At 42.4% G+C, this 22,453-nt stretch overlaps 1 protein-coding gene across 4 annotated transcripts; it reads right to left on the bottom strand.

The window, feature by feature from the left end:
• Nucleotides 1-650: 650 nt before the first annotated feature.
• Nucleotides 651-21,571, bottom strand: AURKA (aurora kinase A). Of its 4 annotated transcripts, none has more exons than XM_067468202.1 (9): nt 21,487-21,571; nt 17,396-17,454; nt 15,818-16,070; nt 15,151-15,226; nt 14,809-15,000; nt 5,550-5,688; nt 4,390-4,538; nt 2,538-2,712; nt 651-1,359 (listed from the first exon to the last, which is right to left on the bottom strand). In XM_067468202.1, exons 2-9 carry the CDS (start codon nt 17,447-17,449, stop codon nt 1,147-1,149), a joined length of 1,251 nt encoding a protein of 416 aa, XP_067324303.1. In that variant the 5' UTR covers nt 17,450-17,454; nt 21,487-21,571; the 3' UTR covers nt 651-1,146. The 4 variants fall into 4 exon arrangements, with proteins under 4 accessions (XP_067324303.1, XP_060628057.2, XP_060628058.2 ...); XM_060772074.2 differs by having other exon boundaries at nt 21,482-21,571; XM_060772075.2 differs by having other exon boundaries at nt 21,409-21,492.
• Nucleotides 21,572-22,453: the final 882 nt, after the last annotated feature.

The raw sequence follows: 22,453 nt of genomic DNA on the forward strand, positions 1-22,453 counted from the left end.
TGGCATGACTGCATGGAGCGCCATTACCTTTCCGCAGAAGCAGTACCTATTTGATCTAATCACATTTGCATGTTTTCAAACTGATTGCTTGGCAGAAGCTGGGCCTAACAGCAGGAGCTCTCTGGATTCAAACCGCCAACCTTTCGGGCAGCAAATTCAGCAGCTTAATACCACAGTATTAACAGGAGAGAAGCCTAATCAGTTTACATTTCCAAATAATACTAAGTAATCTGTCTGCCACTTGAGTTCTAAGGTTTAAATAATTGTGCCCTCCATGTCATTTTAGTAGGTAAAGAACAGATATAATTCTGTTTTTATATGAAAGACTAGTTTCAAGTTCTACCTTATTCCATAGTTATTCCATATAAAACAGATAATAAAGGCTAAAAATGTGTTGCTTAGAGGTGAGGCTAAGGAAGTGGTTCAAATACAGTAAGACTAGAAGGAAAACCACAATAGAAGAGGATTTCGTCATCAAATATTTTGCAGCAGGAGAGCCTTGCTAGCATTATATGAGAATTATCCTCAAGGAGGCACTATTTTTATCAAATGAAATTCAAGACAGTCCAAGCAGAAAACATAATTCATTTGGCCAGTAGTCAAGACTTCACAACAGCAGATAGCAAAGAAGATGCCTTTGGACAGTTGGATATTGTTCAAAAATTTTATTTAGAATACTATAATTGAAGACAGACAGTTATAAACATTTAGCACTTATATTTACAGAGGCAGGTTCTGTTTCACATATGCACATGCATTTGACTTCAACCTGCGAGGGCACTGAAGACACTATTGCACTGTTCCAGCAACCTATGACTAATTTTGTATTGCTGTCAAGCAGTAGAGGATGAAACAGGAACAGCAGCAATGCAGAATTGAGACACACCTCAACTATCTGTGCCTCAAAGTGTTTGGGTCATGTGCAAGAGGACTTCAAGTACATACAAATTTTCCATAAACTGTTAAGACCTGAAGCTCCATGGAAATGCATTAAAACCACAGCCTACATTCCACAGTTTTCACAAAACAGTTTATAATACAAGGTATTTGCACCATCTTTTCTGTTCCCAGTTCTATGCTTCGTATATTGACTGCATTACAATGGTTGCATGTCACAAATATTTCATTGCAGTGATGCTCACCATGCTACGACTGCATTTTGGTGCTGCTGCTAGTAGTACTAGTAGTAGCTCCAGTGTCTTCAGCTATCCTATGCCTGGGGGATTTTGAGTTTGTAGTAACCCATGGATGTTTTAACACCTCTTCTAGTGGCAATCTGTGGTTTGGATTATGTTTCAGAAGCTTCGAAATCAGGTCCCTGGCGCCTTCTGTCACAAAAGGAGGAAACTTGTAGTCGACCTTTAAACCAAATAAAAGTACTATTAGATTGAAGTCACTATAGAATGTGTTTCCCTTTTGCATGGAGTATTCAAAAATTCATTCTTTAGCTCTATAGAAAATTATTTTTTCATTGCTTTTTATCTTCTACCTCAGGAGGGTATTGTGGTTGATCCAGGTCCAAACTTTCTGCGACTTTGCAGGGGCCACACACAACACAAAAATCTCCCAAACGGAAAAGTGAAGAGCTTGAAAGCCAATTTATGGGTTTTGAGAGTGGGCATTTTTAAACACTGAATAGGTTGCAAGAGCCCTATACACTATTTGGCCAATTCAAGAAAGTCTAGATAGGCAAAGGCTGCAAAATCATGGGGAAGGCCCCCCTCTCTCATTCCCACCAACTGAGCTTGTGATGGATAGGACCGAAAAGAGGACCTCCTCGGTTGACCGCAATACATGGGATGGTCTGTATAGGAAGATGCGATTAGACAAATAGCCTGGACCCAAACCATTTGGACTTTATAGGTAATGACCAGCACTTTGTATTTTGCCCAGAAGCGGACCGGCAATCAGTGGAGCTTCCGCAATATGGAAATCGTCCTCTCATGATACAGTGCTCCAGTTAGCAATCTGGCCGCCAATCTCTGCACTTACTGCAGCTTCCCAGCTATCCTCAAAGGCAGCCCCACACAGAGAGCATTGCAGTAGCCCAAATGGGATGTGAACATGGCATGGACTACTATGGCCAAAGTCTGGTGTCCCAAGATATGGGTGGGGCTGGCGCAAAAGCTTTGTGCAAAGGCACTCCTGGCCACTGCCGACACTTGGGGTTCCAGGTCAGTGATGAGTCCAGGATCACCCCCAGACTGCGAACCTGTGTCTTCAGGGGTAGTGTGACCCCATCCAACAAAGGTTGAAATCCCACACCCTGATCCACCTTATGACTGACCAGGAGTACCTCTTGTCAATGTAGCACCACATTTTGCTACAGTGAACGAAGAGAAATTGAATTGGGGTTACTATCTTACAAAAAGGTAATAAGACAACACAGTAAGCAAAGAGAAATTCTATTCTGATAGGATAAGGAAACCCTAGCCCTCAAAAAGCCAGATATACGAATTCTGTAACACTCCAGCTTAAAAATTATAAACAAAGCAAACATCAATAAAACAAGTATTAGATCACATAATTTGTCTCACCTTTGAAATAGCTCGGTATGTTTCCTGGTATGTCTTAGCCTCAAAAGGAGGCTTTCCTACCAGAAACTCATAGCACAGGACCCCAAGGCTCCACAGGTCTACCTTTTCATCATGTCTTTTCCCCTCAATCATTTCTGGTGGCAAGTAGTCAAGTGTACCACACAAAGTTGACCTCCTAAAATGTGGAAGAACGTATGTTAACAAACTGACATTTGATAACCCATGGAGAATGTTTAGAATAGATGCAAGTTTACTTATTGATTTCTTTTATATACCGCCTTTATCTATTCCAAGGGAGACTCAAAGCGGTTCACAACAAAGTAAATGGCAAAATTCAGTGCCTCACAAAGTTTAAAACGCAGCGCATAACTAAAATAGCATATGATAATAGATTAAAATCAGTCAACTATAAAACATCAATCATAAACAACATAACATAAAATACTTAAAAGTTCAAGGAGGCATCTGTCCATTTCTTTACAACCTTAAAGCACCCCCCAAAAGTAAGCCTTTAGATATCCGCATCATGAAAGTGACGGCAAAAAAGAATGATTGACCGAAATGGTGCCACACAAACTCCCTTAGGCCTTTTTTTAATTTACCAAAAAAATTACAATTAAATAATTTACAGGTTTCATTCCTGAACCCCCGAAACACATACACACATATATCAAGAAGCAGTAAAGACACACACACACACACACACACACACAAGAATAATGTCAAGAAATAAAATTCCAAAGGACAGCTGCAGCAGAAAAATGCTAGGACAAAGCCAACGGTTGTATGTAGTGTTTTCAGGCCAGGAAACTTTACTGGAGTTTATGAAAGAGAAAATAGAACAAATCTGTGCTCATTTCCACTCTTTTGGTCCAGCTTTAATGGTGAAACATCAGCATACCCTTGTCATCAAAACCTAAGCCATGTATTGCAGCTGAATATATCAGGTAAAGTGATTGTACAAAGTATTTCCCATGAAACTATTTACACCTGTATTCTTCATCCTGACTAACATTTCTAAAGCTTTGTGCCCTAAACAGATTGCAATGGTAATGGAGATTTGGTTTAATAACCACTGTTAAGTGCTCAAAATAGTACCTTCTTATGCTATAAGTAAACTGAGTATCTACACTGGGCCTTTGTTATTGAATTTCACTGATGTTAATCATCTCATCAGCAACAGCTCAAGATTGAATGTAAAACAGGACTACTGAAAAATGAAAAGATAAAACTGGCGCGCTTGGAAGAATCCAGAGGTTTATAGCAGGGGAGTCTCAGAACATTCTAAAAGAGAAAATGAGCTTTTCTCAATTGTAAAACTATTGCCAGTGCAATTTAATGATGGAACTGGACAGATGGAGACGCTGCATAGCAGGGAAAATAACAATGTGCGTTGTAACTCTGCATTTGGTTGTGTTAATGCCGAATTAGAACTGATGCCTCTTTTTTTCTGGCAGGCACCACAGCAGTATGACAAAATAGATGAAAAATGATCCTCTTCATACATGCCCACTTGCGCACACACTCACAATTTTGTGAGCCCAAGAAGGATCAAACCATGAAATATTGAATGTAGAGGGAGAAGATCCCTTGCTCTAGTATTGCTAAATATCCTAGTGAAAAATTTGCCTTGTATTCTGAATAAAAAGGGTCCTAACTGGTGAACCTTTTACTGGTTAGCCTTCTTCCACCCAATTCTTAAGAGACTTAGTAAATACAAAGAAAATGCTTTTTTCAGAGCTGACTACATTCAAAATCATCATCACCCCAATTCTTGAGGTCACCCAAATTTTGATTTTGTTTATTGTCACAATATTAAACTCTCAAACCTGAATATTTAATGTACTCTTACCTAGAATCTGGAGCATGCACAGACCATCCAAAGTCAGCAATTTTTAGCTCTCCATTTGATCCCAGAAGTAGGTTCTCAGGCTTTATGTCCCTATGAATTACGCTTTTTGAGTGACAATATAATAGAGCATCAGCCAGTTCAGTCATATACTGGAGGAAGAAACAAAAATCTGCAATGAAGCCTTATAGGTGGAAATCGTTAGATTTAATAATCTGTGAGTAGTGACTAAGTATTGAACTAGTATGTTACACTGTGCACAAATACTAAAAAGGCATGAGAGAGTAAGTACAAAACACTTAGCAAGCAATATATACTATAAGACAAAAATGTTTACATAATTATAACATTTTTTTATCCTCCCAACAAATAGTCCAAAACAATATAGGCAAGACATCTATGGCTACCAATAAAATTCTAATGATAAAGCACCATGTTAATGACATACAATAAAAAGGGGAAATTACAGGCTACAGACCACATATAACTCTCTGCCGTGGCCCTTTTGTCTGCTTATGCATTTTAGGGGGTGTGGAGGATATGTCCACCATATTTGGCGTCTAAGAAGGCCAAAACTGCGTGGACAAAAATGTATTATTATTTATTTAGGTTATTTCTATCCCGCCCATATCAGCCCAAAGGCTGATATCTTTTTGACCTGAAATACTCCAAAATCTCAATTGGGAGGATTTCTAACGATTTTACGGACCAACAGGAACAATTAGGCTCAGGAGGGGTCTTTTTGAAACCCCAAACATGGTGACCCAATCCACTCCAGAGGCATGGGAGTGGAGTAACGCTTAATTATTGTTCTGTCCCACAACACACTCTAGGAAGCTCATTTCTGTCAAAGAAAAGTTTAAGACCTAGGCAGGCAATTATAGGATAAATTAGGTTACACATGCTAAGAATGATATAGCATTGGATTATGACACTGGAGACAAAGATTCAAATCCTTCTTTGGACTTGAAAATCCACTGGTTGACCAGAGGGAAGTCATGTTCTCTCAGTGTCCAAGAATGGCAAAAGCAATCCCTCTCCGAACAAATGTTGCCATCAAAACTCTGCAATAGGTTTGCCTTAGGATCACCATGAGTCAGAAACAACTTGAAGGCTGACAACAACACTAATAATATTCACCAAATATTCACATAAGAACATACAGTAGCTGTTCGCTGCTCATCAAATTTGGAAAGCTTTTGGAGTTCTTTGTATACTTCTCCTCGAGGTGCATGCTCAAGAATCAGGTAAACTCTTGTTGCATCGTGGAAATAGCCATATAACCTAATGATATTGGGATGCCTATGGAAAAAAATATGTGAAATGTATAAATAAAATAGTTAATAATAATAAATCATCTTTATTTATATCCCGCTGTTCTCACTCCTGGAACCCAAAGTGGCTTACAACGTGGTATCAACATTATATTGCACTTTGTTCCAGTTCATAACATGGTGCTTCTTATCATGCAATGGAACACTGCTGCATATTTTCCCCTTGCTCCTTTATATACACCTTTATTGAGGAGATATAACTAGCAGCTATTCTCCCACAATTACCATCAAGCCTGCTGCATTTTCAGTCCAGTTCCCTTTTGTATAATATCAGTGACTACTATCAAAGGCTATCAACAATTTCAAGGTGAACATTAGTAGTTTAAATTACTGTTTGAGACTGTCTGAATAGCATTCCTCAAATAGTAACTAAGTGACATTTTGGGAACAGGTACTAAGGCAGAAAGGTAAACAGAAAGGTACAGCTGTAGGTATGCAGAAAGGTTTGCATGTAGAAAAGAGAACGGATGGACTTGACCATATATGGGAGACAAAAGACAGGCCCAAGATGAGTTTTTTATAAAAGGGTGAAACATCGGTCATGAGACTTGCCAACTTTGCAAAAAGGAAATGGCCAAGGCCGAAGTTAGAACTCGCCAAAATCAGCAGATGTTTTCAGCTGTATTTTGCATGTCAGCGTTCCAAAAAGGGGCTTGCTCATTGCGAAGCGAAACTTAAAAATATATGAGCTAATTGCTTAATATAATTAATATTGACAGCTTTCTTAACCAATGATTTAATCTTCGGGGCGGCTCTTAAAGCCGAACCCCTTTTGATGTATAAAAGAACACTACCTATGATGCTCAGGGGCTTTTCCCCGAGACGCCATTGTTGTGTCGGAGAAGCCACTAGCAGCTGCTAAAAATAAACTTTGATATTCTTGCTGAACCCAGTTGGCCGTCTTTCCTGACTCATCTGCGTCCGCAATTTGAACTGAGACGGAGCATTTGGCTGAGCCTTTGAGCAATTGCTCAGAGAAAGAAAAAGCCTGCTTCATTTTTGGAGGTTCCACCGAGATTTCATTCAGACGGGCCAGAGTCGGGGGAGACGGATCTTGTTGGCAAGACGATTTTTGATCAGCATCAGGGGCGCGAGAGGCGATTGCCGTGAGCCGAGAACAAAGGGGGCCCCCGACTAATAGCCGGCTGCGACACTCCCCTCTTCTGTCGGTGCTGCTTGATCAAGGTAAATCGCAACTCTTCGGGTTCTCAAGAAATCAACTGGGAGTGGAGGAGTGATAAGAAGGATCCAGAAGGAGGAAAGTCCGGGGGACGAAGGTTGTTCCAACGTCTACAGAGACCCGGCAAGTATAAGTGGTCAAGTAAGACACTAGGTAACACACACACCAGCGCTGGGGGAAAGGGGGACCACTAAGTATCCCGTGGGGTAGTGGGAGGACGGGGCAAACCTTGCAGTTCCTAAAACGTGCCGTCGAGTGTCCGGGCGTCTAGGTCAAGGTTTGCTCCCCACTAGAGGCCATGGGTGGGAGGAACTCAAAGACAGTGTCTCCGCTTCAGTGTATGCTAGACAACTTTGACAAGTTTGTAGCTGCATCGAGTCAGGGAGATCCAGGAGATTTTAAGGACTACAGATTAAGGAATCTGTGCACAGGAGAATGGCCCACCTTTCCTTTTGGGTGGCCTGCAGAGGGGTCGTGGGACCTAAAGAAGATTAGGCAGGTAGAAAAATTTTGCGCTAACCATCATCCGGATCAATATATTTATATTGATGCCTGGGACAACGTGGTGACCCAAAATCCTGATTGGGTCCGAAAGTGTAAAGAAGTACAGTGTATGATGATAAGAAAAAAGGAAAAGAAAGTCAAGGTTAAAGTCCTTGCCCAGGAAGAAGAGCCGACGGAGGGATGTAGTTACCGGGGGCCGAGATATGCAACTCCCAACGGGCCCCCGCTAGCAGCGGCTCAAGGCGCCCAGGGGCCCATGGATCAGGGACGGACATTACCATTACCAGTAATTCCCAATGCGCCCCCACTAGCAGCAGTTCAAGGCGCCCAGAGACCAGTTGACCAGGAACGGGCGATAACACCGCCTCCATCATATGACAGCCCAGTGTCCATAGTTCTACAGCCTCCATACAGTGAAACCAATCCCTTCCGAAACCTCCGGGATGAATTAAGGGTTGCGGACACCACCACACAAACGGTGCGACGTCCCGCCCGAGAACCTAGTGATGCAAGCCCAGCCGTTACTAGAAGCAGGCAAGCTGAGCTCTCCCCTGTGGAAGGTTCGGCAGATAGCACAACGGCGAGGGAATTTCCAATAAGGGAAGTTAGTGTATTGGATCAAAATGACCAGCCTTATCAATTATATCAGGTGGTCCCATTTACCAGCAGTGACTTGCTAAATTGGAAGAGCTCTACACCTCCCTACTCCGAGCAACCCCAAGCAATGGCGACTTTACTAGAAACTATTATAGCTACCCATAATCCAACGTGGCGAGATTGCCAACAGCTCCTCCAGGTCTTGTTTACCACAGAGGAGAGAAGGCAAGTGATCAATCAAGCTACGTTACTGGCCCAAAATCAGCCGCCAGCGGGTCAGGATGCGGTTGCTTGGGGGGCAGAGCGCTTCCCCGTTGGAAAGGATCCGGGTTGGAAGGCCAACGTTGCCAACGATAGGGCGACCCTAACGACCTATCAGGGGATCCTGATAGATGCTGTTAAAAGGGGACCACAAAGGCCAGCTAACATCCAAAAGATCCAAGGGGTGAGACAGGAGAAGAGTGAATCTCCCTCAGCATTTTTGGAGAGACTAGAAGAGGCATATAGGAAATACAGCCCATATAATTTAGAAGATGACAATGGGAGAAGGGCACTGCAGCAGTCTTTCATCAGCCAGGCAGCAGATGACATCCGAAGAAAAATTCAAAAACAACCGGGATTCATAGGAAAAAGTATGAATGAACTCCTAGCCATAGCAGAACAGGTGTATATGGCCAGAGATCAGAAAGAGGAAGAGAAGAAGAAGAGAGATCGTAAAGAAGGATATAAAGTATTGTTGACCATGATGGATGGAGAGACAGGAGAATCGAGAGGAAAAGGAAGGGGAAAAGGAGGAGAGCGAAAGAAGTTAGGATGGAATCAGTGTGCCAGATGCAAGAAGTATGGTCACTGGAAGGGGGAATGTACAGAGAAGGTGTCTGGAGAGGAAGGAGGCGAAGGACGAGGCAGAGGAAGAGGTAGAGGACGTGGAAGAGGCCGTGGAGGTTATACTCCGCACCAGAAGAGGGAAGCAGTAGTGGCCGCAATAGCAGAAGAAGAATGGGAGGATGTAGAGGAAGAGGAATGAACCGACCAGGCTCTCGTTTTGCTGGACCCCGGGGAGCCGATGGTCACTATGGAAGTAGGGGACCAGCAAGTTGACTTTTTAGTAGACACTGGGGCAGAACGATCAGTGGTGAACAAACTTATTGGTCCTACCAGCACAGAAGTCACCAAAGTGGTGGGGCTGTCAGGAAAAATTCAGAAATGCCCTTTTCTACAGGAACGGACATGTAATCTGGCAGGCCATAATGTGAGTCATAAATTACTATATCACCCTGATTGCCCAGTGTCATTATTAGGAAGAGACATTTTGTCAAAATTAAGAGCACAAATCCAATTTTTAGACAATGGCCAAATGGAATTGACAATACCCATGGAAGAGGAATGGAGGATCGGGCTCCCAGACCTGGAGAAACCGTTTGACTTGTTCGTGTCTGAAAAGGAAGGAGTGGCAATAGGGGTGCTTACCCAGACATTAGGATCATGGCAAAGACCAGTGGCTTATCTGTCAAAACAGTTAGACACGGTAGCACAGGGAATGCCGCCCTGTCTTCGTGCAGTGGCAGCAGCAGTAGATTTGATAAAAAAAGCAAGTAAATTGACCATAGGACAGCCACTGGCCGTCAAAGTACCACACCATGTAAAGGCGCTGTTAGACACCAAGGGACCGCGCTGGCTCACAAATGAGAGACTGACAAAATATGAGGGGGTGTTGTGTGATAACCCGATGGTGACCCTAGAAACTTGTGCCACCTTAAATCCGGCCACCTTGTTGCCTGCCCCAGGAGAGGAAACAGTCCACCAGTGCATTCAGGTGATGGAACAGGTATATTCCAGCCGACCTGACTTAAAGGACGTACCAATGTCCAAGGCAGACATGACCCTGTTCACGGATGGCAGTAGCTTCATGGAGAACGGTGAGAGGCGTGCAGGATATGCGGTGGTACAGGGGGGGGGGAGAGATTCTGGAAGCAGAGTCGCTCCCTCCGGGAACCTCCGCTCAACGGGCTGAATTGATAGCCCTCACCAGAGCACTGCAGTTGGCAAAGGGAAAACGGGTCAATGTCTACACGGACTCAAAGTACGCCTTTACTACGCTCCATGCCCATGGAGCTTTGTACAAGGAGCGGGGACTCCTTACGTCGGCTGGAAAGGGCGTTAAAAATGCAGCTGAGATTGTGGCCCTCCTGGAGGCGGTCTGGGACCCGGATAAAGTGGCTGTAATGCATTGCAAAGGACACCAAAGGGGAGAAGACCCAGTGACACAGGGTAATAGACTAGCTGATTTGGCCGCAAGAGAGGCAGCTAAGCACCCCCACAATAAGCAGCACCTGTTGGCTGTGACGGTAGTAAGAGATCCCCCATTAGAAAAGTTTACATACACAAAAGAAGAGGAGAATTGGGCTTTGGGGGAAAAAGGAGAATGGAAGGGAGAGGTCATTGTGATGCCAGATAACCGCGTTTATGTCCCTAAGGATATGGCGTGGCACATAGTCCGACATATGCACTCCAACACACACCTGGGTAAGACAGCCTTAGCTAAGCTGCTAGAACGGCAAATGTACATTGATGGACTCCATAGCCTGACAGCAGCAGCAGCACACAGATGCTGGACATGCGCCAAGAATAATCCTCGAGAAGGACCCTTAAAGCCACCAGGAATTCAACACGTAGGCAACGTCCCATTCGAGGCAATTTTGACTGATTTTACTGAGATGCCCCCGCAAAAGGGCTACAAATATTTGCTTGTTTTTGTGGACACCTACACCGGGTGGGTAGAGGCATACCCAACCCGAACTGAAAAGGCAGTAGAAGTTTCAAGAGCACTTTTAAGGGACATAATCCCCAGATTTGGAATACCATTAGAAATAGGGTCTGACAACGGTCCAGCTTATGTACACAAGGTGATTCAAGGACTGTGTCAAATATTGGGCACAAAATGGAAATTGCATTGCGCTTATAGGCCCCAGTCCTCAGCTAAAGTTGAGAGAATGAATCGGACTTTAAAGACTGCTATGTCAAAAATCTGTCAAGAGACAGGGTTGGGTTGGACTGTAATACTGCCCATGGTACTATTGAGAGTAAGGTGTACCCCTCACAAAAGAACAGGTCTGACCCCCTATGAGAGACTATATGGCAGACCACCATTAAATTTGAGGTCGATACTGGACAAAGGGGGAGACCAACATGTGATTGGAGATAAACAAACCATTCAACAAGTGCAAGCCCTGGCTGGACAGATAAAACAAATTGCACAATATACTTCAGAGTTAAATCCACCTTATCCTACCACACCTTTGCATTGTTTCTCGCCAGGTGACGAGGTGCTTGTGAAAGAGTGGAAGATTGACCCACTAGGACCTAAGTGGAGAGGGCCCTATACTGTGCTGATATCAACCCCTACTGCCATTAAAGTGAAGGAAGTTAAACCTTGGATACATTACACCCGTGCCAAGCTGGCACCCCCCATGTGGGAGATAAAAAAGGCAGATCAGAGTGACCTGAGACTCAGGATCGTCCGGCAACTCCCTGAGGGGTCAACAAGGCCATGAAGCTGACCTCTTCGGGAACAACAGATCGTCGCAGGTCAAGTATGACGCAGTGTGGCCCAACGAAAGCCCTATCTTGGAAGTGGTGGATAGAGATTATAATGGGGAGGAGGGAAAGATGCCCTAGAAAACCAATAGGAGTTCGAACGTTTTTTGGATATGTGTTGCTTATAAACATGATCACTGTGATACAGGGAAATTGGCTAAAAGAGCATGCTAGATTCATGTTTGATCAGCATGGAAAAGATGTGACACTCCTATATGAACATCCAGAGAAAGTAGGTGACTTCTCTTTCCTCCCTTCCCTAATAGCTGACCCCCAGGTGGTGCTCGGGGGGTTACAAGGAACTATTCAAAATCCCACCATATTTTCTCAAGTCCCCGATGGATTAAAACACATTAAATTTAGGCGAATAAGATATACTGCCACCACGAGGGGAATGTGTTTTTGTTGTGCAAACAAGGGTACATGGAATCAAAAATGGAAAGGCTGGGAGCACAGAAAAGCCTTCCTAACAAGGTTGACAAATTACACTCACTGTCAGGACAAGTTTTATTTGTATGGAACCTATAACTCCACATATGTTAACAAACAAAATCTGGCCGACACGGACTGGAAAGAACTGTACCCTGAATACCCACTGTTTGAGTCAAATTACACATCCCTGAGAAATGGAGGCAGTATTTGTTCAGGATGGCATATTAGAGATCCCAATATGTGGTTTTTCTTTGATAAATGGGCAACCAATTTTCATCCAGGAAAAAACCAGTGTGTTGGGGTAGGATACCTGACATTCCCTGTACGAGTCCTTAAACACCCTAGGAGGCTTCAGAGATCTTTAGAAGCCATAACACCCCTAGGACCTGAGTGCTCAGACGAAGTGATTATGGACTCACAACTGTCCGAAACTGAAGGCTCAAGGATAGGAGGAGGATTAATAACAGGGCTCCTAACTCTCGGGTCCTATCCTGGAATAATGGCCCAAGAAAACAGAAAGAGTATTATGGGACTCACATGTAGATTAGAGAAAAGCATAAATGCCACAGGAAAAATAGTTAGACAATTACAATCAGAAATTGAAGAACTAAGCCAAATGGCAATGCAACACAAGCTAGCCCTAGATTATTTGTTGGCAACAAAAGGAGGATTCTGTTCTATAATAAAGGGCCAGTGCGTAGTCCAATTTCATAATCTGAACCAAACAATTGAAGATGATTTGGAAAAATTGCAAGAGTTAATAAATCATAACGTAAAGGAAGATGGATGGCAACCTTTCTCATGGTTGACGTCTCTGCTTCCTTCAGCATCATGGCTTAGAGAAATAATATTTGTGATTATGCTATGCGGTTTTGTCTTTTTGTTGCTAATGTGCTGTTTTCCAATTTTGCTTCAAGTTTGCCAGAGATATATACATCAGGCAGCTTCGGTAGAAAAGATAGCTCTCATTAAAGGGCATAATTGGAGAGATCCGTAATATTTAACCCTTGCTGATTTGCTCTCGCTTTTGTAAATCGCTTCGCAAAACAAAAACATGTGGGAATAAGGCAGAAAGGTAAACAGAAAGGTACAGCTGTAGGTATGCAGAAAGGTTTGCATGTAGAAAAGAGAACGGATGGACTTGACCATATATGGGAGACAAAAGACAGGCCCAAGATGAGTTTTTTATAAAAGGGTGAAACATCGGTCATGAGACTTGCCAACTTTGCAAAAAGGAAATGGCCAAGGCCGAAGTTAGAACTCGCCAAAATCAGCAGATGTTTTCAGCTGTATTTTGCATGTCAGCGTTCCAAAAAGGGGCTTGCTCATTGCGAAGCGAAACTTAAAAATATATGAGCTAATTGCTTAATATAATTAATATTGACAGCTTTCTTAACCAATGATTTAATCTTCGGGGCGGCTCTTAAAGCCGAACCCCTTTTGATGTATAAAAGAACACTACCTATGATGCTCAGGGGCTTTTCCCCGAGACGCCATTGTTGTGTCGGAGAAGCCACTAGCAGCTGCTAAAAATAAACTTTGATATTCTTGCTGAACCCAGTTGGCCGTCTTTCCTGACTCATCTGCGTCCGCAATTTGAACTGAGACGGAGCATTTGGCTGAGCCTTTGAGCAATTGCTCAGAGAAAGAAAAAGCCTGCTTCAGTACAATGATACTCATGATTCCATTGAGTCAAATTACTCATGAGGCAGATCATTATTATTGTTGTTTTACAATGTTCTTGGAACAAGTTCTCCAGGTCTTGGTTCTGTAAGCAACAAATAGTTCTAGCCAACCCCTGTACAGGCAAACCACTGCTAGAAGAGGTGACAAACACCTGCCATAAAATCTTTGTAGAAGACCACTTCTACAAAGAGCTAGATATTTCTTTAGTGTGCAATTCTGAAATATACCTGTAACAAACACATTGGAAAAATATAATTGTCCATGCCACCCCTTCCATAGTGCCTTCACTCAGAGGATCAACTCAGAACCAGGTACTTAGGACATACCCAGTGCTGCAGAGGCACAAAAGGATCCAGTGTAACAGCAGTCACAAAGTGTTTTCCTTCACCAGGTGTGAAAAAAATTGACCCAAATGCTTTCCAGCCTCCCAAGGGTAAAGCCTTTTGTGCTCTTTTCTTACTTTACTGCTCACAAAATACTGTTCTGGACAATTGACTTGCAAGATTTTAGACATTCACTTTTTGAAGGAGTCTCTAGGTTCCTACTAAATATTTCCCTTCTTTAAAAGGGAATAGCTTTTTTGTTGCTAGGGTGGCAAGTGGTAAGCAATCCAACATGTTTTCATGTATTAGAATCAGGCAAACGTCTTGCAGTTAACAATGATGAAACCTTTGCCTTCAGGAGAGAAGAAAATGTTGGTAAAAGATCTTGATGACTTTTTTTTGGGGGGGGGGGGTGGTTGAACAAGATGATATGAGATTGAATATACTTGCAAAGTGCCTCTCATAGTCTTGGGATTTGAGCACTGAAATCTATAGTTAGAAAATTTGGATAGCAGTCCAAAAGCACAATTTGAGATGCACAGCCTAAAAAATAATACTATAAAAAAAGAAGTGTTTCACTCCCTGAAACACTTCACTTTTATAGCAGTCAAACATCATTCTGTGTGCAGCATGGTAGGCATTCCCTTTGAAACAGTTCTCCATACTTGAAAGCTTTCTGTAGTTATATCTCTGCAGTTAGCCTCATCCTAAAATCAGATGAAGACAGTCATCCTATAAAAATATTCAAGATAGCCATTGTCAACCTTACCGAAGATGGGACTGTATTTCCACCTCTCGGCGAATCTGATGCTCAACTCCTGCTTTTTCCAACTGTGATTTAAACAAGACTTTTAGTGCCAGGATGAACTTGCTCTCCTTTTCACGAGCAAGGTACACATTCCCAAATTTCCCTTTTCCCAAGGGACGTCCAATTTCAAAGTCATCCATCGACCACTGTCTCCTAAAAAAACAAAAAACAAACAAATGTGGAATTAATGTTTTTACAATCTAAAATGCATTGCAAATAACTACATTGTACTTGAACATATAACTGTTAGAGAGAAGCCTCTCAGGTTCCCACCAACATAAACAAATTAAATATACAACTCACTTTCTTGCTTCTCCTTTATTCTCATTCTTGTTTTCAGTCTTTGGACCCGACAAAACTTCTGTTTCAGGTTTTTTTCCTAGAGACAGGTGAGTTTAACATTTATTACATTCCAAGACCTCCTTGGATATCTAAAACTGGTTAACAGTGAATCCTATATTTTGGCTATGCTAGAAGCTCCCCATAGAATTGCACTGCAGGACCTAGGGAAACCCACAAAAACATTTTGGGGAGAGACGTACTTTTGGAACTGTAAATGTAGGGGGGCATACTGTACATGAAAAGACATATTCCTTACCAGACTAGTTTTGTGTCTCTGTAGTGGGCTACAACCACCACTCAGCAAGCAATTTTATTGAAGTGTGCTACATTTTTTTCAGACTTGTTTCTTTGTTGTTTGCCTTCAAGTCATCTCCGGCTAATGGCAACCCTAGGTTGCACCTATCAGGGATTTCTCATAGTAGTATTTGTTCAGAGGAAGTTTTCCATTATCACCATATTAGGCTGAAAATATATGACTTGCCCAAGGTCAACCTATGGGTTTCCATGGCTAAGGAGCTACTGAACCCTGGCCTTCAGAATCCTAGTCCAACACTCAAACCACTATATTACAGGGAAGCTATCAAAATAACTGCTATGAAATCAGAGACAATTAAATAACAGTACATACCAGACACTGAAGGTGGTTGAGAAATTTCTGTGGCTTTGTTGGTGTTTAGACTTTTTGAGGTTGGTTGAACATGAGATGTTGGATGATTTAACTGGCTGGAGTGTTTTGAACTTGGGATAGCAGGTTTTTGTGGCTGGATAGGAATTCGCTGAGGAACATTTGTAGGTGTTAGAACACAATGTGCTTGAACCTTATTTCCATGTATCCTGTTCTGGGCCACTGGAACACGCTTTGGACCACCCATAGCAGCTGCCTGTTTTAGAAAAGCATACCTGTAAATATTACGTAAAATTTTACTGCCCCCCTATCTTCCAAAGGAAACGGTCAGTTTGATTTTCTGTGTTCTGCTTATAGATAGGCTACCTGCTGCTGGAGTAGGGAAAATAGGATGGGACATGTCATTCAAACATCTCTTGGCTATTGAAAAGAACAGCATCAGCCATCTCCATAACAGATAAGGTAATCTGTCAAGCCAAGCTTGTTTGACAATTTTAGCAATTTTCTCTTTACAATCATGCAAAACAAAGCTAGAACGAGCTTCAAAACATCATCCAGCACTGGCCCACATCTGCATAGCAATGTGAAGTACAAGAGACCAAGAGGTCTCAGATCATGTTTTGTCCAAACAAGCCAAAGTAAGAATATCCTCACATTAAACTGAAACTAGAAAACTCTAGTCAGTACACAACTTTTTTACAAACTTATAACCATCACCCTGTAATCTACCAATGAACTGGAGCAAAGGGACTTTCAGATATGTGGCCCATTGCTGGAAAGGGAGAAAATCAGGCTTCCCAATCTTTACTGCAATTTGTTGCAATATGGAGAGTGTGAAGATACTTGCTGGGTTGAGCAAGATCTACACTGAAAATTTTTTACAATAGATATTTAAACTAGATATTACAATCACTTTCATTAAGGAAAAAAATAAAATTGCATTGTCTTCCAAATAATTCATTATATTCAGCCCTAAAGGAATTCCAAACTCTTAGAAACCATGATGTTCACACTGATTGTTCATCAGAGGACAACAGAAAGTTAAATGAGGAATAGATTCCATTATAGAATTGTAATAATTATCCTGAAAACTACTAGAGTACATAGAACTCACGATAAGCTGAATGATATTTTTTAATTTCTGAGAGCATCCCTGGGCCACCAACACTTCCTCCACAAATGAAGAAAAAGATTTGAATGGAAATACTGTAATCTCAATTTACGTTGAGTAGAAAAAAAAAATACCAGATATATAGTTTATACATCTGAGGACTTGCAGGAATAGCTACCTTGAAATGGAGATTAGTTTAGCATTTAAAAAACAAACAAACAGCACTCCCTTCCTTCCATCATACATGGAGAAGTGAGAATGCATAAGCCCAAGGCTGTCTCAAACCAGTGTTACAAAGGGCATTGTGTGTTATTCTACAAACTACTGTGAAAACAGCTCTGTGGATACTATATCCTGCAATCATCAATTGAAAGCATATTACGGATGAAATTTCAGTTGAAAATATTTGCTCTTATAAGCTTGCAAAACTAATACTGACACTATCTAACATCTGGAATGAAACATTTTACCTTGCTATGATGACATGGATGTCCATTCAAGTTCTCTTTACCTATTTTTTCCATTATTGCTTGAGGAAAAAGGAAGAAGTTTAGTCATTTAACATGTGTAGGATAAAATTCCCAGGTTTTTTAAATTCCAACATGACTAAAAATCTGAGATTATTTTTTAAATAATGTGAGCAAATGATTCTTAAAAAGCATGCCTTGAAAACTTAGACCATTACATTGATTACTTTCACCAGTTCATTCTGATGCCCAAACCTTCACATCAATGAAATTATTTGGACAATAAATTAGAGGTACTGTGACCTATATTTCTGAGAAGGAAACTGGAAAAAAAACACATATATGTATTCCTTGCCAAAGAAAAAATATATGAAATTCCTAATATCACCCTAAATAATAACTCTCCCCGAAAGGATGCAGGGGGCTTACATGGGGACAAGCCCAGTCAACATAATTAAACTAAAAATAACACACTAAAATACATAAACAGCATAAAACAGCAACATTATAACAAAATTGTATGAGCAAACCATCGAACCAACAACCAATGAACCTAATAATCAGTTTCTGGGCACAGGTGGGCAGAGTGGTGTAAGTCCATTTTTGAGGATAGGGCTAGTGGATAAAGTGCATAAATAGACTGGAAACTTGAAGGCACACACATATCCCACACCAGATCAGAGCAAAAAGGAGACACCAGGACATTCCAGTTCAGGTACTAATTAATAGACTTAACAGATATGTGGCAATGCCCAATAACAGTAATCCAGGAAGGAATTTTATTATGACCTAAGGGGCAGGTAGGATTTGCAGTTTAGGCCCCCATCTACAGTAATCATTTAAGGCAGGTTGAAGCCAGCAATGAAGCCTGGAGGGTAATTACACAAACCAGAGCTCTAGTGTGCATTTAAGTTTTCTTTCGAACATGTTTTTGAGTGATTTGCTGCCTGGCTGCAAAGCTAGTTTTGGATTGCAATAAATGGTCCATGGAGACAGGATCTCAGTTTTAAAGGTTATAGAAAAGCAGCTTTTTTCATGTCTGAAGTGACTTGAGAAACTGCTAGTCGCTTCCAATATGAGAGAATTGGCTGTCTGTAAAGGCGTTGCCCAGAGGATGCCCAGATGTGTTACCATCCTGTGGAAGTGTTCTCTCATTTCCCCACATGGGAAGCTGGAGCTGAAAGACAGGAGCTCATCCCGTCTCATGGATTTGAACCACCAACCTTCCCAAAGCAGCTTATCAATCAAGTATACACATATAGGTGGTTCCCAAGTTACAAACATACAACTTACAAACAACTCATAGTTAAGGACAGGAGAAAGACAACAGGAAGTTGGCCTGCATCAATAGGAACATAGTGTCTAGATCTAGGGAAGTAATGCTACCCCTCTATCCTGCTTTGGTTAGATCACACCTGGAATATTGTATCCAATTCTGGGCACCACAACTGAAGAGATATTGACAAGCTGAAATGTGTCCAGAGGAGGGCGACTAAAATGATCAAGGGTTTGGAGAACAAGCCCTATGAAGAGCAGCTTAAGGAGCTGGGCATGTTTAGCCTGAAGAAGAGAATGCTGAGAGGAGATAGGATAGCCATGTATAAATATGTGAGAGGAAGCCACAGGGAGGAGGGAGCAAGCTTGTTTTCTGCTTCCCTGGAGACTAGGATGTGAAACAATGGCTTCAAACTACAAGAAAGGAGATTCCATCTGAACATGGGGAAGAACTTCCTGACTGTGAGAGCCGTTCAGCAATGGAACTCTCTGCCCTGGAGTGTGGTGGAGGCTCCTTCTTTAGAAGCTTTTAAACAGAGGCTGAATGGCCATCTGTCAGGGGTGGTTTGAATGCAATATTCCTGCGTCTTGGCAGGGGGTTGGACTGGATGGCCCATGAGGTCTCTTCCAACTCTTTGATTCTATAATTCTAAGTGAGTAATGTATCCCTCAGAAGAGAAATTCATCCTGGAAGAGTGATTGTGGGGGAAAGATTTCTCCACTGAAGTTTTCTCACCAAGCCTTGCTTCCAGAACAAGCTTTTTTTTTTTTCAAAATCCACAGGGACAGGAAGTGAGGTGAAATCTTCTGAACAGGAGCACAAACAGCATACCAAACATCACAGGGGTATTAACCCTTCCTTATGCTATCTGAAACATCTATCTATCTAGAATTACACTTTTAAATGTACCTGTTCCAATTTACATACAAATTCAACTTAAGAATGTTGTTTGTAACTTGGTGGCTGCCTGTACCACGCACCTGAAGAATTTGCAGGTTCAGGTGTGGGGAACAATACAATGGTGCCAGATTCTCAAAAACCTAAAAAGGACTGCCTTCGTCATATATGCCTTAAACTGCCTGCTATAGAAGATTCTGCTGACCAGAAGATTCAAACCCGGCATGGGGTGAGCTCCCGGCCATCAGTCCAGCTTCTGATCACCTAGCAGTTTGAAAACAATGTAAGTAGATAAATAGGTGCTGCTTTGGCGGAGAGGTAAAAGGCGACCTGAAAAAACATGCCAGCAAAAAACTGACCAAGAAAGGCATCTATGGAAAATGAAACAACAGCACCTCTCCATGACCGAGTCAAGCACAGAGAGGAAAAGAGAGATGCCTTGCCTCTGTTTATGTATTGTCTGTCTCTGCCAATTTTACAATGGCATTGAATGTTTGCAATAGGAGTCCCCTCAGGAAGATAGAGCAGAATATGGAGTACGAGTATATCTATATATAAATGCTCTGTGCATAATGAGTACCTTAAAAACAAAAGAACCAATGAATGATATAACACCAAATTTGGCAACAAAACGTCTCACAACACAAGGAGTGACCATCACTCAAAAATTTATGATTTTGTCATTTGGGAGTTGCAGTTGCTGGGATTTATAGTTCACCTACAATCAAAGAGCATTCTGAACTCCATCAATGATGGAATTGAACCAAACTTAGTACACAGTTCTTCCATGACCAACAGAAAATACTAGAAGGGTTTGGTGGGCTGTGTCCTTTGGTTTTGGAGTTGTAGTTCACCTACATCCAGAGATCACTGTGGACTCAAACAATGATGGATCTGGACCAAACTTTACACAAATACTCAGTATGTCCAAATGTGAACGCTGGTGGATTTTGGGGAAAATAGAATCTTGACATTTGGGAGTTGTACTTGCTGGGAGTTATAGTTCACCTACAACCAAAGAGCATTCTGAACCCCACCAACAATGGAATTGAAGCAAACTTGGCACGCAGCTCTCCCATGACCAACAGAAAATACTGGAAGGGTTTGGTGGGCTGTGTCCTTTGGTTTTGGAGTTGTAGTTCACCTACATCCAGAGATCACTGTGGACTCAAACAATGATGGATCTGGACCAAACTCTACACAAATACTCAGTATGTCCAAATGTGAACGCTGGTGGAGTTTGGGGAAAATAGAATCTTGACATTTGGGAGTTGTACTTGCTGGGATTTATAGTTCGCCTACAATCAGAGCATTCTGAACCCCACCAACGATAGAATTGGGCGAAACCTCCCACACAGAACCCCCATGTGGGCCACAGCAACGCGTGGCAGGGGACGGCTAGTTATTATTATTATTATTCACATTGGCCTATGATGATGAACCATTGACACATACTGGCTGTTAGGAATTGTGGGAGTTGCAATCCCAAACACCTGAAGGGCCAAAGTTTGTACATGCCTGCTCTATAATGTAGAATCCTGGGATTTGTAGGCTTTATTCTTCTCTTTGGCAGAAGATAATGACCTTTTCAAACTACAACTCCCAGGACTCTCCAGCATAGTTGAAACAGTCTCAAACTGCATTATCCATGCAGTGTGTTGCTTCTCCAGTCTCTATCCAGGGCATGGGAAAGGCAAATTTAGACTAGAACTCCCACCCTCCCCGCTCACTGTATGCTCACCAACTTCCTGCGGTGGTTGCTCCTAAAGGCTTGTTCTTTATGCTTCAAACCCTCTCCCCACAAAAAAAAATGTTCCCAAAAAAGCTTAGAGAAGATAGATACCACGCAAGAGAGCCCCTGAGTAGAAGCTTCCAGGTTAAAACGCTGTGGAAGACTCCCGAGAAGGCCCACTCACCTCCACTCCACACCACTCTGCACTTCCGACGAGCGTTTGAATTCAAACCTCCGCCCGCCTCCTTCAACGCCCTTTAAACCATTCCCGCGCTACGATTGGTCAATCATCTCCCTTTCCTGCTCCGGCGTCCGCTCGCTGATTGGCTGCCTCCGCGTCAGGGCCCGCCCCCTTCCTCCGGTTCCAACTGTCTCAGCTGAAAAGAAACGGGGCCAGCTTCTTTTCTTCCAAGGGTCAGCTCTACTACGCATGCGTCCAACACGACAAGCAAAAAAAAAAAAAAGATAAAGGGGGATTTGAATTGGAAGGGGGCGTGGTCTGTGGAACCTTCCCCAACGCTTCACTTCCTGGTTGTTAAGCTTAACGCTTGAGTTTTTTCTGGCGCGTGCGCTCCTTACGCCGTTTGCGCAACGCTGCCCCCACTGGTTACCGTTTACTCTTCCGCCAGTTGCGCTTCGCTTCGCCTCGCCACGCCCCCTTCGCTCAGTGTTGGGAAGGAGAGAGTTGCTCTTCTCCGTTTGAAATGAGATCTTGGTGGTATCATCAATCCAAACCCATCGCCTGCCTCAAATGTTTAAATACTAAGTTTGTAGCCCAAACTTATATGGAATGGATGTTGTGCTGTGTTATAGAAGGATAATGGAAGGCCACAAGCAACTGTTTTGTACTCTTCAGCTTTGAAGCCACTTGTGGAAGGAAGAGGCCTAATCAGGACTTTGAAAGACTTGACACATTTAGATTGATCAGAAAGTCACAAAAAGGGTCACACTTGCCAGGATTTGTGACTTAACACTTTTTCCAAAGCGACTACTGACAATCAGGAAGTTTCAGCATTTATGGGAAGACGATATAGTGCTCTTGTATGGTTTTTTTAATTCAAAAAATGCCGTATTCTCGCTCACAACTGCATATCTTAAGAGTCAACCCTTCTTTTCTTACCCATTGAGTACAAGACCTGTCAAGAAGAGGATTTCA

The sequence above is a fragment of the Anolis sagrei genome, chromosome 4 (assembly GCF_037176765.1).
Source record: "Anolis sagrei isolate rAnoSag1 chromosome 4, rAnoSag1.mat, whole genome shotgun sequence".
NCBI classification, from domain to species: domain Eukaryota; kingdom Metazoa; phylum Chordata; class Lepidosauria; order Squamata; family Dactyloidae; genus Anolis; species Anolis sagrei.